The sequence below is a fragment of the Ornithorhynchus anatinus genome, chromosome 17, assembly GCF_004115215.2.
Source record: "Ornithorhynchus anatinus isolate Pmale09 chromosome 17, mOrnAna1.pri.v4, whole genome shotgun sequence".
Classification (NCBI taxonomy): Eukaryota; Metazoa; Chordata; class Mammalia; order Monotremata; family Ornithorhynchidae; genus Ornithorhynchus; species Ornithorhynchus anatinus.
The window spans coordinates 43,115,345-43,132,630 of NC_041744.1; the positions used below are offsets into that span (position 1 = coordinate 43,115,345).

Sequence of the window (17,286 nt, forward strand, 5' to 3'; positions counted from 1 at the left end):
GATGCTGAGGTCCCATCTCCTGAAATTGGGCATATCTTTTGTGTTAGATCCAGGTGTGACAGTCATATAGACGTTTTGGTGCCTTGTCCAGAGCAGAGAGATGGAATTACCACTCTTCCCAAGTATTGACTGTGGCATCTTGAAGGAAAGGGAAGGAGTTGATTGAATGGGGCCATTTGTCTTATTGCGCACTTTTTCTTTTTAGTTGTATTTGTTAAGCGTTTTCTATATGCCAGGCACGATAGTAAGAAGTGGGGTAGATACAAGATCATCAGGATGGACAGAGTCTTTGTCCCAGAGAGGGCTCACAGTCTTAATTACCATTTTTCAGATGAGGTAACTGAGGCACAGAGTAGGTACGTGACATGCTGAAGGTCACACAGCAAAATGGTGGAACTGGGATTAGAACCCAGGAACTCTGGCTCAGGCCTGTGTTCTTCTGATTAGACTACACTGCTTCTCTTGACTGACATGACTTCAAGTTGCTAATCTGACCCACATCTGTGGAAATATTTTCAGTCTTTTTTGTTCTTAGTTATAAATTTATGAATGCACTCGATTTTATTTTCAAAGTACAAATTATAAAGTAAGTTTCCATTTTTCTGTTTATTTTAATGATATTGACATGATAATTTACATAAATTATTTATGAATAATTGACAGTCATTCAGAAGATGCTCTCACTAGCTAGAGATAACCCTAAATTGTGGGTAGTTTGAGAGATTAATTTGATTGTTCCTCTTTGCTTACTTCTCTTTCTCTCATGTCTTTAAAACAATTATTCCCTGAACTGCATACTATGCTGCACAATATACATTCTATGAGACAACCAGTGGTATTTGGGGGCACACTAGAAATTCTCTTAAGTGAAAATGTTAAATAACAGAATTTCTAGTTGATAGAGCATTTTTTAAAACCTATATTGCTCTTTGTTTACAAATATATGCTGTTGAATGGTAACAGTCTTGAGATGAAAATTGATCAGAAAATCCATAATGTACACAGCTTCCCCTAGAGAAATGGTCTTGCACAGATAACCTGTGAAGAAAGAGACACAATATCTCAAGTTCTTTCCAAATAGAGTTGAGGCGGGTAAAGGTGCATAACCTTCTAAATGTGGAAATAGTTTAAAGAAAAAAAATTGTGAAGAAAAGACCAGGGGTGAGAATATTGAATTCCCAGTCTTATTTACTCACCACCACTAACTACAGATATCTTTCTTTGTGTTATGGCAGTGAAAACTCCTGTTTATGAAACAGGGTCATATTTGGATAATTAAAGAGAATGCGTTTCCTGAATCCATGGAAAGCTTTGAAAATCATTAATCGGAGAAGAAAAGTGATTCCCTGAAAAGGATTGGCTGAATTCAAGATAAGTCCGCTCTCACAAGATGATGCATGAGGCATAGGTATATTAAGGGGGTTGGAAGCCCTGGTCTAAACTAATTGAATGACACTGCGACCTTGTTGTAGGTTGGTTGCATTATCTAATAATGTTGGTATTTGTTAAGCGCTTACTATGTGCAGAGCACTGTTCTAAGCGCTGGGGTAGACACAGGGGAACCAGGTTGTCCCACGTGGGACTCACAGTCTTAATCCCCATTTTACAGATGAGGTAACTGAGGCACAGAGAAGTTAAGTGACTTGCCCACAGTCACACAGCTGACAAGTGGCCGAGCAGGGATTCGAACTCATGACCTCCGACTCCAAAGCCCGTGATCTTTCCACTGAGCCACGCTGCTTCTCTACAGGGATCTATGCAACTAAAGTCTAATATCCCTGAAGTTGTAATGAGGACCTGGAGATGTTCATTTTCTCACAAGGTTTTCAACAGATAATCACTAAAACACTACCAATGAATGGACATGGAGTTGCTTTATTACTCAAGTCCCAGGAAGTGACAGTAAATCAAGGAGTTAAGGTGCATCCACTCTTGTAGCAGTTTGGACACAGAAAAGCAGTTCTTTCTCTTCCTGCGACACAGAGGGGAAGTGCAGGGTTGGACTCAAGTTATTATGCCACTACCTTCATATGAAAATCCCTGAATTCTGAACTTAGGGTCCTGCCCTTCTCCTTTATTCAACAGGGAGAGCGACCCGAAGAACAGAGCCAGTAATATACCATCAAAAAGGATGTAAACTTACAGGTCATAGGAGAGACCGGATCCATCCTCCCACAGCCAGCGTCCATCAGAGCCATTCTGAGACAGTCCAATCCAGTAATAAAACTTCAGAAGTTTCAGAAAATCCTGGATTGGGATCACAACCATATCATGAAGACCCATTTTCTGTTATTCTCTTTCATTCATTCATTCAATGGTATTTCTTGAGCGCTTACTATGTGCAGAGCACTGTACTAAGCACTTGGAATGTACAATTTGGCAACAGATAGAGACTCATGGCTGCAGGGCATTTCAGGGGGATATAGGTTGATGCATAAACGATATTATAATTTATTGATATAATTGTCAAATTGCCTTCCACCTTGGACACTTTAAGATCTAAACCTTTTCCCGCCAGAACTTTCCATCCAGGCTAGAAAAAACCAATGACATAGACATATTTTTCACAGTACAAACTATCTTATATAAGCCCAATAAAGATGTAAGATTCACTGATAAATCTTAAAAGCAGCATGGTATAGTGGAAAGAGCATGGGTCTGGGAGTAGAAGGATCTGGGTTCTAATCCCACCTCCACCACATGTCTACTGGGTGACTTTGGGCAAGTCATTTCACTTCTCTGTGCCTCAGTTATCTGTCAAACGGGGAGTAAGACTGTAAGCTCCACGTGGAATGGGATCGGTGTCCCACCTGATAAGCTTGTATCTACCCCAGTGCTTAGTAAAGTACCTGATACATGGTAAGCACTGAACAAATGCCATTTGAAACAAAACAACCAAAAAACTAAAGCGGTAAGCAAATGAAGCATTTATAAACTGAAGGGTTCAACTGAAGAGTGAAGAATTAGTTGTGGGAGAAAAGCAGAAATGGAATAAATGAGGCCAGAATTTTGGCAAATCTATGGGAATAAGGTGAGATTTAGACTTAATCACTTATGTCCTTTTGAAAGAATAGGCCTAACACAGATATCAGATATAGAGAAGCAGTGTGGATCAGTGGAAAGAGCACGGGCTTGGAAGTCAGAGGCCGTGGGTTCTAATCCCAGCCCTGCCAATTGTCAGCTGTGTGACTTTGGGCAAGTCCCTTCACTTCTCTGCACCTCAGTTACCTCATCTGGAAAAGGGGGATTGAGACTGTGAGTCCCACATGGGACAACCTGATTACCTTATATCTCCCCCAGTGCTTAGAACAGTGCTTGGCACATAGTAAGCACTTAACAAACACCAATGTATAAACATTATTTAGAAACATGCCTCTTTTTCCTGAGTTACATAGTGGGGTGCAACTTCTAGATGTGGAACTTGAGTGGGTGTGGAAGTTAAATTCAACCAGGCATGGTGAATGTGTGAGAGAATGAGTAAACCACTAGGCCATGAGAAGAAGCATTACTCATAATAGTAATAATAGTAATAGTAATTATATTTAAGTGTTTACTATGTACCAAAGCTGTGTTCTAGGAACCTGCGTAGATACAAGATAATCAGGTAATAATAATGATGGCATTTGTTAAGCACTTAATATGTGTGAAGCACGATTCTAAGCGCTGGAAGGGGATACAAGGTGATCAGGTTGCCCCATGTGGGGCTCACAGTCTCAATCCCCTTTTTACAGATGAGGGAACCGAGTCACAGAGAAGTGAAGTGACTTGCCCAAAGTCACACAGCAGGCAAGTGGTGGAGCCGAGAGTAGAACCCAGGACCCTCTACCGCGCAGGCCTGTGCTCTATCCACTACACTTTGGGAAAGAGAGGGGTTGACTGTCAGGAATCCTAGGTTCTAATCCAGATCAGTGGATGCTATGCAACCAGAGGCAAGCCACTTAACTGCTCTGTGCCTCAATTTCCCCATCTGTAAACATGAGGATTTTACTCTCTCTCCTTGGAATGTGAGTCCCACACGTGACATGGACTTTGCCAGATTTGGCTATTTATATCTAGTCAGTCAGTCAGTCCTATTTACTGAGCGCTTACCATGTGCAGAACAGAATACTAAGCGCTTGGGAGGCTACCATACAACAATATAAAAGACACATCCCCTGCCTATAACGAACTTACGATCTAGAGGGGCTTCACACACCGTAAGCATTTTATAAGCACTATAATTACCATTATAATTACCATTGTTATTATCGTTAATATAATTTCCCAGTATCACCTTATGGTTCTGCTCTTAGCCCGAACTTTGGCTTTCGCAGGCTATATCAGATCCACTGTACTCATGGAACCTGGGTAAGTGTTCGCAAAGATTCCCTAACCGCAGTTCAATCCGTTGTATTTATTGAACAGCTATTGTGTTTAGAGAACTCTACTAAGCTCTTGAGTAAAACAGTCTTCCTGTTCCCCAACCTGAGGGAGCCAGCGGTCTTACAGGGGTCCAGACCTACAAACATAATTTAGAAAGAGTGGGAGCAGAAGGAAGAAGACTGATAAACAAGTTTGTAATGCAACTGTATGATCTGATGTGAATAGACTTTGGTTCTCATCATACTCCATGTTTTTTTTTAAAAAAAATATTTTCAGTTCCTCATAATTACCGCTGGAAAACCCAGCATTTCAGGATGGGAAGATTTATGTGAATTAAGTCACTGTTCCCATTGTCTCATTTGATTCTCACAGTATCTCTGTGAGAATGCACTTTGGTACACATCTGTAATATATTTATTTTTATTAATGTCTGTCTCCCCCTCTAGACTGTAAGCTCGTTGTGGGTAGGGACTGTGTCTGTTTATTGTTATACTCTCCCAATTGCTTAGTACAGTGCTTTGCACACAGTAAGTGCTCAATAACTACAATTGAATAGATGAACAAATGGATAAAAGACACAGATTCCTCTTCTTTAATTCACCTGGGAAGTGTCACCTTCTTGGTGGTGTTATGAGCCCACTGTAAATCAACCTTGCAGAGGAAAGATCAAAAGTATCGAAAATTTCTGGTGGTGTGGTAAACTCATTGTAAATCAACCTCTTAGTGGAAGGATCTGAAGTATCAAAAATTGAGACTGTCATGCTACTATAGCAACATACAGTCTAGATCGCCCTAATTTATCTTCCAGAAAAACTATTAGAAATTCAAATATTAGAGGACACACTTGCAACTCCTCTCGGTTTTCTAGCTTCAGGAGACTGGAATTCATACTTCTGCAGGCAGTTTGACTCTCTGGCCAGGTCTTTATTTTTGTAGAAATGTAATAACAGTTCCCGCTGTTCCAGATCCACTTTGCGGGGCAGGAGCCAGAGTGGCATCCTAGAAATACAAAAGAGAAAATAATTAATTTAATTCCATTCTGCAATTTTAGAGCAGGTCCATCTTTCCAACCTTTTTGTGTGTTAGGTCCTTGTACCCTGCAAATGAGGGGAGAGGTAGGGATTAGAATCCCCGTTTTACAGATGAGGAAACTGAGGCACAATAGGATCAAATCACTTGCCCAAGAACACGCTGAAGACCACTGTCAGAACTGCAGATAGAAATCATGGCTCCTGACTTCCAAACTGTTCTGAAAGTTGAATGATCATCATTATATACATTGGCCCTGCTTTTTCAAATATGATACTATTGATGATGGAATCCTGAACATCTGGGCAGGTCTGCCAGAAAACCTGGACGCATGACCAACATTCCCTTCCACAACATTTGTACATATCTCGCTACACACCCATAACATTTACATCTCCTTTCCTTCGCCCTCCTGCCTCCATATCAGGAAGGGGCTAGGACCAGAAGAAGTATAGAAGCATTGGTTGTCTAGTTTCGTTTGCTGTTTACAAGCGTAATTCTTGTTTGAGCATGTGAGGCAGATAGAATCTTCTCAAGTCGATTAGTTTGTTTAGAACAATTTTCCTGACTAATCTGGTTAAGGATCAGAAATGTGGGCTTAATTTGGTAACTTGCTCTACTCCAGGTTGAAAATGAGAAAACAGTACCAGCAACTTACATTATCATTCCTAAAAGGAAGATTAAAATAGGATTAGGATAAAGTAGATAAGCTGTATCATCTCTCTACTATTTCAGAGGGAAAAAATAGCTGTTTCATTGGCCTGTTCTGGAGGAGATTATTTTGGTTCATCCATATGTTACTTACGTTTTGCCATGAGGACCCCCATTGCTAGCACGGATGCCAAGAGCAGCAGGCCCAGGACACCCAGAATCCTAGCAAGGAGCCTCCAGGAAATAAATATGGAAGCTGGAAAAGAGGAAAAGGAACAAGGTAAATAGAGGGACAGAAAAAATGAGCAACTTTCGGCTTCATTGGGTCAGAAAAGGCAAATCTCACCCCTTAGGGATGACACTGACTGTCGCTTACAGATTTTCACAAACCTGGAGCCTCTTCTTCTCTTCTCCACTCTCCTTCCCCAGAGAGGTCTTCGTCATTCTTTGGGGCTCGCTGAGTTGCTTCTAGACAATCAACATCAATGCCCCTTCAAGGACTTAAGGACACCTGACCCAATTTTTAGGGACCGATAACACAGAAGTATGCGAATCCAGCAAGGGTTTGTTCTTGGAATCTTACGACACTGAGAAAGCCTGACTTTCCAGGGAGCCCATAGCTAAATTGAGTTTTTAAGGTAAATTACCTTTGAGAATGTCTATCAAAATTGTTCTCCTCTCCACTCTTTTCACTCATAATGCCCAAAGAAATCATAGGTGTGATGAATGATAGCATCTGAATTCAATGGCCCGAAGATATCAGGAAAATATGGAGCAGGACTTAAAGTCCTTGTGGTTTAGTGGAGAGAGTATGGGCTTGGGTGTCAGAGGCCGCGGGTTCTAATCTTGGCTCTTGTCAGCAGTGTGGCTTTGGCCAGGCGACAACTTCTCTGGGCCTTATTTATCTCATTGGTGAAATGGGGATTAAGAAGAAGAAAAAGAATGTTGGTATTTGTTAAGTGCTTACTATGTGCCGAGCACTGTTCTAAGCACTGGGGTAGATACAGGGTCATCAGGTTGTCCCACGTGAGGGTCGTAGTCTTAATCCCCATTTTACAGATGAGGTATCAGAGGCACTGAGAAGTCAAGTGTTCTCCTAAAGTCACAGCTGCCAAGTGGCAGAGCCAGGATTAGAACCCATGACCAAGACCGTGAGCCCCACGTGGGACAACCTGCTTACCTTGTATCTACCTCAGCACTTAGAACAGTATTTGTTGGCACATAGTGAGCGCTTAAATACCATCATCATCATATACCTTAGTATGAAGAGCATGGGACTGGGAGTCAAGGGACCTGGGTTCCAACCCCACCTCCACAACTTGAAACTCGGTTAAATCACTTTACTTCTCTGTGCCTCAGTAGCTCCAGTGTAAAATGGGGACTGAATTGCTGTTCTCCCTCTCCCAACTTAGATTGGTAACCCCAGGTGGGACAAGGGCCATCCTAGTGAATGTCAGGGTGCTTGAAACATAGTGAGAACCTAAAAAATCCCACAATTATTACCTTTATTGTAAGTTTAGCAGTGTACTATACCTTCTTTTCTCACATGTATATGTCTAATCTTCGACTCCTGAGATGGTGTCGCTTCAACATAGGTTACATTCCGCTCACTCATCTCTGCAAATGACAGGTGCCCAAAGATATGAAATTATCATGGTGAGTGCGTGCTGGGGATCAATTAGAAAAATCCAAGAGGCAGGTAATAGAGCAGACACAAGTAGATTAATGTTCTGTTAAGTGACCCATTGTGCCACCAAAACAACCTTTTAGAAACCCTGAGAGTCTGGTAATTGAGTGTGATCATTTGCATCTCTGTTTGGATGTCCCGCCAACACGTCAAACGTAACGTGTCCAAACAGAACAACTCATTTTTTACACAAACGCCGTCTTCCACCTGCTTTTGCTCTCACCATAGACAACACCGTTACCCTCCCTGACTCCCAAGCATGGAAACCTGTTGTTATCCCCGACTCATCTCTCTCATCCAAGCTTTGACCTTACTGGCTTCCTGTCTCTCCCCACTTGAGTTCATACTTTACTCTGCTGCCTGGATCATTTTTCTTAAAAATGTTCACTTCATTTCTCCCCAGTCATCCAGAACCTCCAATTTTTGCCTATCTACTTCCAATTCAACCAGAAATTTCATATCATTGGCTTGAAAACACTCAATCGTCTTGTCCCCTCCTATTTTACCTCACTGATTTCCTGTTACAACATAGCCCACATCCTCAACTAAATCCAACCTGTTCACTGTACCTCATGCTCATCTGTCTTGCTGCCAACCCCTTGCCCATATCCTACATCTGGACTGGAACTCTCCCCTTTTATATACCAGAGACCATCACTCTTCCCATCTGCACAGCCTTATTAAAATCACATTTCCTCCAAGAGACCATCCCAGATGAATCCCTCATCTCTCTTAATCCCTCTCTCTTTTCATTGCATTTGAAATGGGATTTGCACCCTTGAAGCACTTGATATTTACTGACACTCTTCCCCACAGCATTTATGTACATATTTTTTATGCTGTTTGTTCAGCGCTCACTGCATGCCAGGAATTATGCTAAGAGCTGGGGTAGTTTCCAGACAATCAGGTTGGACTCAGTCCCTGTCCCACAGAGGGCTCACAATCTTAGTCCCCATTTTATGGATGAATAATAATAATGATAGTGGTATTTAAGTGCTTACTATGTGCCAAGCACTGTTCTAAGTATTGGGGATTTACAAAGTAAACAGGTTGTCCCACGTGGGGCTCACATTCTTAATCCCCATTTTACAGATGAGCTACCTGAAGCCCAGAGAAATTAAATGGCTTGCCCAAGGTCACACAGCAGACAAGTGGTGGAGCCGGAATTAGAACCCATGACCTCTGACTCCCAAACCCATGCTCTTTCCACTAAACTACGCTGCTTCTCTAAGCACAGAAATGTTTGAGACTAGCCCAAGCTCACACAGCAGACATATGGTGGACCTGATATTAGAACCCAGATTCTTCTGGCTCCCAGGCTTGTACTCTATCCACTGGGCCACGGTGCTTCGCCAGAAATTTATTTCAATGTCTTGTTTCTTCTTAACTGTAAATTCTTTACATAGTATAGTACATACCCAAGTTCTTAGTACAGATCTTAATATAGTATAATACCATTTCACCTCCTTTTCCAAAGCACAAATGTGACTAGGAATGTTAGTATCTTTGTAAAAACTCATTAATGTTATAAAAGGAGCCTATATGAGAATGAGATCTTGTGTGTGTGTATGGGGATACTTTTTGACCCCCACATAATTTCTAGGATTAAAGGATCCAGTTATAATCCTAACCTCTGAAAAATACTTTGTCATAGAAATGCGATGTATAAAGTATAATTTACTCAGCAGTGTTGTATTTTATCCTGCCTTTATGACACTTGTAATTGGATGCCCCTTACATCTCGAGTGTTTCACGTCCAAAACAGAACTCCTCATATTCACAACCGAACCCTGTCCCTCCTTTGACTTCGCCATCACCATAGATGGTATCACTGTTCTCCCTGTCACCTCGTTATCATCAACTCATGTCTCTCATGACAGGTCACGGGAAGTAGTATGGTTTAGTGGAAAGAGCCCGGGCTTGGGAGTCAGAGGTCATGGGTTCTAATCCCTACTCTGCCACTTGTCAGCTGTGTGACATTGAGCAAGTGACTTCACCTCTCTGTGTCTCAGTTTCCCATCTGTAAAATGGGGATTAAGACTGTGAGTTCTTTACAGTTAAGAACCTGATGACCTTTCACCTACCCCAGCACTTAGAATGGTGCTTGGCACATAGTAAGGTCTTAACAACCATCGTTATTATTATTATTGTCCAACCCACATATTCATTAGCTAAAATCTCTCAATCTAAATCGCTACCACCCTAATGCAAGCATTTATCCTGCAATGACTTGATTATTACATCAGCTTCTCTGCTGACCTTCCCACCTCCTACCTCTCCATACTCTAGTTAGAACCCACATTCTATGACTCCTAAGCCCAGGCTCTTTCCACTAAGCCACATGGTTTCTCTATTTCCTGTTTCCTACTGCAACCCAGCCCACGCACCTCACTCCTATAATGTCAGCCTCCTCACAGTACCACAGTCGCATCTAATCTCACCTCCAGATTATCATTTGTGTGCTGCCTCTGGGCTGGAATGTCCCCCCGCTTTTCATAACCAACAGACGATCACCATCCCCACCTTCAGAGACTTACTAAAATCACATCCCCTCCAAGAGGCTTTAAACTTGATTAGGCCCTCATTTCTTCTTCTCCACTCCCTTCTGCATTGTCCCACATAGGGCTCACAGTCTTCATCCCCATTTTACAGATGAGGGAACTGAGGCACAGAGAAGTGAAGTGACTTGGCCAAGGTCACCCAGCTGACAGGTGGCAGAGCTAGGATTAGAACCCATGACCTCTGACTCCCAAGCCCGGGCTCTTTCCACTGAACCATACTGCTTCTCATTGGACACAGTAAATGTGCATTAAATAAGATTGATTATATATACATCCATAATTCATTTATTCATATTAATGTACATCTTTCCCCATAGACTATATGCTCATTATAGACAAGGAACATTTCACCAACTCTGTTATAGCAATTACCACGTCTTCCAACTCTCCCCAGTGCTTATTACAGAGCTCTGTGCAAAATAATAAATATGACTGAGACCCTATGCTTATTATGGGCAAGGAGTGTGTCTGCTAATTATGTTGTATTATATTCTCCCAGGTACTCTGGGAGAGTACAGTACTCTGAGCATAATAAACGTTCAAAAAATATCACTGATGGATTGAATGATTGCTAAACCACTGGTAAAGCCACCAGCTATAACAATAGAATTTTGAGAGTTTCCATGTCAAAGAATGGAATCAGTTGAGTAAGAATTAATGCTAAAATGGCATTACCAAAAAAGATTTTACTGTCTGTACTATACCATATCAGATTTTCTCAATATTTTAACAGGCTCTTAAGACACAGACATCCACTTTTGAGGCAAGGGGAACTAACTCCTCCCTTAGCCATTCCCCCATACCAAGGTGGGAATAAAACACGGATTGGGTATGCACAAGATGTAATGCATTGGTCTAAACACTTGGGAAAGTGTAGCAGAAGAAAGCGACACATTCCGTCCATGCAAAGTTTTCACACTGTGTGAATTTAAAATATTTAAAACATTAAATATTAAAATATTTAAAACAAACTGAACGGAAGAATTAATTGAATTGATAATTGTATATGAATATATCACAAGTGCTGAGGAAATTCAGAAATAAATATTGAATTGCTATTGGTGTGGCTAGTTTTGAGTTTATATGCATTGACCTCGGTTACCTTTTAGCACTTATTCTCCCCCCCTCAGCCCCACAGTACTTAGGTACATAGTCATAATTTATTGATTTATATTCATGTCTGTGTCCCAACCTAGACTTTAAGCTCTTTGTGAGCAGGGAACAGGTCTACCGACTCTATTTAACTTTGCAACAAGGGCTGAATATAGTGCTCTGCAAACAGCAAGGGCTCAATAAATACTATCGACTGACATGGGTTATCGTCTTGGGAATATATCGAAGGCAGCTCTGATTAGTTTGTGGGATTATGAACACACCTTGGGTGGAAGGAATAGAAGAATGTAGGAGAGATTTTAAGTAGTGAGACTGTAGGAGCTGGAAATACATACCTCTTTTGAAAATTCTATTTTTCATAATATGTACTATCCAGATTAGCAGTGGGATAGGTCTTGATATTAAATGTGTCTTGTACAAAGTACTGAATGACAACAATGGCAAACCATCCCAAACAGTGCATCCTAAATAACACATCCCTAATTCCAAAGTAGACAAGTGTGGAGAAAACTTGGCATAGATTCTAACATGTCCGTGAAATGAAATCTTTCCCTTCTCTTCTCAAACTAGAGAGATACTGAAAAAATGCCAAATACCTGCTCCAAAATGGGCTTTTCCAGTTTTTTTGGCTGAGGAGGCAGGATAGATGAGATGATGAGGAATCCAACCAGCTCTCCATCCCCCAGGGAGAAACTCAATGAGACACTGCAGGTTTGGATCCTCCGTGGCAGTTTTTCGGAAAGAGCTGAGGGTGGAACACATCTTCACTGCACAAAACTCCGGATGGAACACACAGGAAGCTCTCACACTCGAATTGGTTTGAAGTCTGCTCTACCTACTGTATTTGCTCAAAACTCGTGTCTTTCATCTCTCTGAGCTACTGGCTTCACACCCACTGTTTTGTGTGAGATGTTCATAAGGGAAGGGTTCTGTGAAGCCATCTGGAGAATAGGTCTAGAGTCCATTCATTTACCACCGCTATTTTTTAAGGGAATTTGTGAAGCATGAAGAAAGATACAAGTTAATCAGGATGGACATAGTCCATGTCCCACACAGGACTAACAGTCTTAATCCCCAGTTTGCACATGAGGTAACTGAGATAAAGAAAAGTGAAGCGACTTGCTCATGGTATCACAGCACATAGTAGGTGGAGCGGGGATTAGAAACCAGTCCCTTCTGACTTCCAAGTCTGTGTTTTATCCACGGGTCCATGCTGCTTCTCAATGTCTGTGTTCCATTTCTAGCAAGAGTACACTAAATATGCCATTTCTGGACCAAGACTGTGATGGATTCTTATTGCTGGTATTTTAAAGATGTCTAGTTAACTTCTTCAGTTACATCACTAATTTTGAGTTCTCTGGGCTTGTGTTCCCAGTTGTGTTCCCTGAGCTTGGCGAGTGCCATCTCTTTGTAGTTGTGTGGCTGCTACCTGTGTGTGCTTTGTTGCATAACAAACAGCGGAACCAAATCTCCAGATTATTGGAACCTGCCCAGAGTTCCTGAATGTTTGTATAAATGTGTTCATTGCGGATCAGATCCTTTATCTGGTCTTGTCCTCAGAGTGGATTGCATCTGGAGACCAATATAATACACTGCCTATTTCACTAAAAGAGGTTATTCATTCATTCAATGGTATTCATTCATTCAATAGTATTTATTGAGTGCTTACTATGTGCAGAGCACTGTACTAAGCGCTTGGAATGAACAAGTTGGCAACAGATAGAGACAGTCCCTGCTGTTTGATGGGCTTACAGTCTAATCGGGGGAGACAGGCAGACAAGAACAGTGGCAATAAATAGAGTCAAGGGGAAGAACATCTCGTAAAAACAGTGGCAACTAAATAGAATCAAGGCGATGTACATTTCATTAAAATAAATAGGGTAATGAAAATATATACAGTTGAGCAGACAAGTACAGTGCTGAGGGGATGGGAAGGGAGAGGGGGAGGAGCGAGGGAAATGGGGGGAAAAGAGGGTTTAGCTGTGGAGAGGTGAAAGTGGGGGGGCGGTAGAGGGAGTAGAGGGAGAAGGGGAGCTCAGTCTGGGAAGGCCTCTTGGACGAGGTGAGTTTTAATAGGGTTTTGAAGGGGGGAAGACATTTAGTTTGGTGGAGGTGAGGCATTCCAGGACCGCGGGAGGACGTGGCCCAGGGGTCTACGGCAAGATAGGCGAGACCGAGGGACGGTGAGGAGGTGGGCGGCAGAGGAGCAGAGCGTGCTGGGTGGGCAGTAGAAAGAGAGAAGGGAGGAGAGGTAGGAAGGGGCAAGGTGATGGAGAGCCTTGAAGCCTAGAGTGAGGAGTTTTTGTTTGGAGCGGAGGTCGATAGGCAACCACTGGAGGTGTTTAAGAAGGGGAGTGACATGCCCAGTCCGTTTCTGCAGGACGATGAGCCGGGCAGTGGAGTGAAGAATAGACTGGAGCGGGAAGAGAGAGGAGGAAGGGAGATCAGAGAGAAGGCTGACACAGTAGTCTAGCTGGGATATAACAAGAGCCTGTAGCAGTAAGGTAGCCGTTTGGGTGGAGAGGAAAGGGCAGATCTTGGCGATATTGTAAAGGTGAAACCGGCAGGTGTTGGTAACGGATAGGATGTGTTGGGTGAATGAGAGAGACGAGTCAAAGATGACACCGAGATTGCGGTCCTGAGAGATGGGAAGGATGGTCGTGCCATCCACGGTGATAGGGAAGTCTGGGAGAGGACCAGGCTTGGGAGGGAAGATGAGGAGCTCAGTGTTGCTCATGTTGAGTTTTAGGTGGCGGGCCGACATCCAGGTGGAGACATCTTGGAGACAGGAGGAGATGCGAGCCTGAAAGGAGGGGGAGAGGACGGGGCAGAGATGTAGATCTGTGTGTCATCTGTGTAGAGATGGTAGTCAAAGCCGTGAGAGCGAATGAGTTCATCAAGGGAGTGAGTGTAAATGGAAAACAGAAGAGGGCCAAGAACTGACCCTTGAGGAATTCCAACAGTTAAAGGATGGGAGGGGGAGGAGGCGCCTGCGAAGGAGGCCGAGTATGACCAGCCAGAGAGATAAGAGGACAACTAGGAGAGGATGGAGTCCGTGAAGCCAAGGTGAGATAAGGTATGGAGGAGGAGGGGATGGTCGACAGTGTCAAAGGCAGCAGAGAGGTCAAGGAGGATTAGAATGGAGTAGGAGCCATTGGATTTGGCAAGAAGGAGGTCATGGGTGACCTTAGAGAGAGCAGTCTCGGTAGAGTGGAGGGGACGGAAGCCAGATTGGAGGGGGTCCAGGAGAGAATGGGAGTTAAGGAATTCTAAGCAGCGATTGTAGACGACTCGTTCTAGGAGTTTCGAAAGGATGGGTAGTAGGGAGATAGGGCGATAACTGGAAGTGGAAGTGGGGTCAAGAGAGGGTTTTTTTAGGATGGGGCAGACGTGGACATGTTTGAAGGCAGAGGGGAAGGAGCCATTGGAGACTGAGTGCTTAAAAATAGAAGTTAAGGAAGGGAGGAGGGCAGGGGCAATGTTTTTTATAAGGTGCGCGGGAATGGGGTCCGAGGCGCAGGTGGAGGGGGTGGCTTTGTTTTTTTTTGAGAGGAGGGAGGAGATCTCCTCTGAGGATACTGCAGGAAAGGATGGGAAAGTAGGGGAGAGGGTTGATGGGGGGAGGGGAGAGGGGGAGAGGTGACTTTGGGGAGCTCAGACCTAATTGTGTTGATTTTTGTGATGAAGTAGGTGGCCAGATCATTGGGGGTGAGAGATGGGTGAGGGGGAGGAACAGGGGGCCTAAGGAGAGAGTTAAAGGTCCAGAACAAGTGACTGGGGTGACGGGCATGGGTGTCGATGAGGGAGGAGAAGAAGTTTTGCCTGGCGGAGGAAAGGGCAGAGTTAAGGCCCCTCTCCTCCGCCAGGCAAAGCTTCTTCTCCTCCCTCATCGACACCCATGCCCATCACCCCCACCGATTGTTCCGGACCTTTAACTCTCTCTTTAGGCCCCCTGTTCCTCCCCCTCCCCCATCTCTCACCCCCAATGATCTGGCCACCTATTTCCTCACGAAAATCAACACGATCAGGTCTGAGCTCCCCAAAGTCACCCCTCCGCCTCTCCCCTCCCCCCCACCAACCCCCTCCCCTACTTACCCATCCTTCCCTGCAGTATCCTCAGAGGAGATCTCCTCCCTCCTCGCAAGTGCCACCCCCTCCACCTGCGCCTCGGACCCCATTCCCTCTCACCTTCTTAAAACCATCGCCCCTGCCCTCCTACCTTCCTTAACTTCTATTTTTAACCACTCAATCTCCAAGGGCTCCTTCCCCTCTGCCTTCAAACATGCCCACGTCTCCCCCATCCTAAAAAAACCCGCTCTTGACCCCACTTCCCCCTCCATTTATCGTCCTATCTCCCTACTACCCTTCCTTTCCAAAATCCTAGAACGAGTCGTCTACAATCGATGCTTAGAATTCCTTAACTCCCATTCTCTCCTAGACCCCCTCCAATCTGGCTTCCGTCCCCTCCACTCTACCGAGACTGCTCTCTGTAAGGTCACCCATGACCTCCTTCTTGCCAAATCCAATGGCTTCTACTCCATTCTAATCCTCCTTGACCTCTCTGCTGCCTTTGACACTGTCGACCATCCCCTCCTCCTCCATACCTTATCTCACCTTGGCTTCACGGACTCTGTCCTCTCCTGGTTCTCCTCTTACCTCTCTGGCCGGTCATTCTCGGTCTCCTTCGCTGGAGCCTCCTCCCCCTCCCATCCTTGAACTGTTGGAGTTCCTCAAGGGTCAGTTCTTGGCCCTCTTCTGTTCTCCATTTACACTCACTCCCTCGGTGAACTCATTCGCTCTCACGGCTTTGACTACCATCTCTACGCAGATGACATGCAGATCTACATCTCCGCCCCTGTCCTCTCCCCCTCCCTTCAGGCTCGCATCTCCTCCTGCCTCCAGGACGTCTCCACCCGGATGTCGGCCCGCCACCTAAAACTCAACATGAGCAAGACTGAGCTCCTCATCTTCCCTCCCAAACCCGGTCCTCTCCCAGACTTCTCTATCACCGTGGATGGCACGACCATCCTTCCCGTCTCTCAGGCCCGCAATCTCGGTGTCATCCTTGACTCGTCCCTCTCGTTCACCCCACACATCCTATCCGTTACCAAGACCTGTCGGTTTCACCTCTACAATATCGCCAAGATCCGCCCTTTCCTCTCCACCCAAACGGCTATCTTACTGTTACGGGTTCTCGTTATATCCCGGCTAGACTACTGTGTCAGCCTTCTCTCTGACCTCCCTTCCTCCTCTCTCGCCCCGCTCCGGTCTATTCTTCACTCCGCTGCCCGGCTCATCTTCCTGCAGAAACGATCTGGGCATGTCACTCCCCTTCTTAAATAACTCCAGTGGTTGCCTATCGACCTCCGCTCCAAACAAAAACTCCTCACTCTAGGCTTCAAGGCTCTCCATCACCTTGCCCCTTCCTACCTCTCCTCCCTTCTCTCTTTCTACTGCCCAGCCCGCACGCTCCGCTCCTCTGCCGCCCACCTCCTCACCATCCCTCGGTCTCGCCTATCCCGCCGTCGACCCCTGGGTCACGTTCTCCCGCGGTCCTGGAACGCCCTCCCTCCTCACCCCCGCCAAACTGATTCTCTTTCCCTCTTCAAAACCCTACTTAAAAATCACCTCCTCCAAGAGGCGTTCCCAGACTGAGCTCCTCTTCCCCCTCTACTCCCTCTGCCATCCCCCTTTACCTCTCCGCAGCTAAAGCCTCATTTTCCCCTTTTCCCTCTGCTCCTCCACCTCTCCCTTCCCATCCCCACAGCACTGTACTCGTCCGCTCAATTGTATATATTTTCATTATCATATTTATTTTGTTAAATGAATTGTACATCGCCTCGATTCTATTTAGTTGCCATTGTTTTTACGAGATGTTCTTCC

The 17,286-nt window shown here is 44.5% G+C and overlaps 1 protein-coding gene across 1 annotated transcript; it reads right to left on the minus strand.

Moving 5' to 3' along the window:
- Positions 1 to 409: 409 nt before the first annotated feature.
- LOC114817669 (natural killer cells antigen CD94-like) lies at positions 410 to 12,226 on the minus strand. Its single transcript, XM_029081656.2, has 6 exons — positions 12,000 to 12,226; positions 7,576 to 7,659; positions 6,197 to 6,298; positions 5,207 to 5,361; positions 2,144 to 2,247; positions 410 to 1,038 (listed from the first exon to the last, which is right to left on the minus strand). Exons 1-6 carry the CDS (start codon positions 12,163 to 12,165, stop codon positions 918 to 920), a joined length of 732 nt encoding a protein of 243 aa, XP_028937489.1. The 5' UTR covers positions 12,166 to 12,226; the 3' UTR covers positions 410 to 917.
- Positions 12,227 to 17,286: the final 5,060 nt, after the last annotated feature.

Coding starts and splice junctions, on each gene's coding strand:
- LOC114817669 (XM_029081656.2), bottom strand. CDS start 12,165: ATGTGTTCCACCCTCAGCTCTTTCCGAAAAACTGCCACGGAGGATCCA. Junction 6,299..7,575: donor TATACATGTGAGAAAAGAAG/GTATAGTACACT, acceptor CCTCTTTTCCAG/CTTCCATATTTATTTCCTGG. Junction 2,248..5,206: donor AAAACCGAGAGGAGTTGCAA/GTGTGTCCTCTA, acceptor ATCCCAATCCAG/GATTTTCTGAAACTTCTGAA.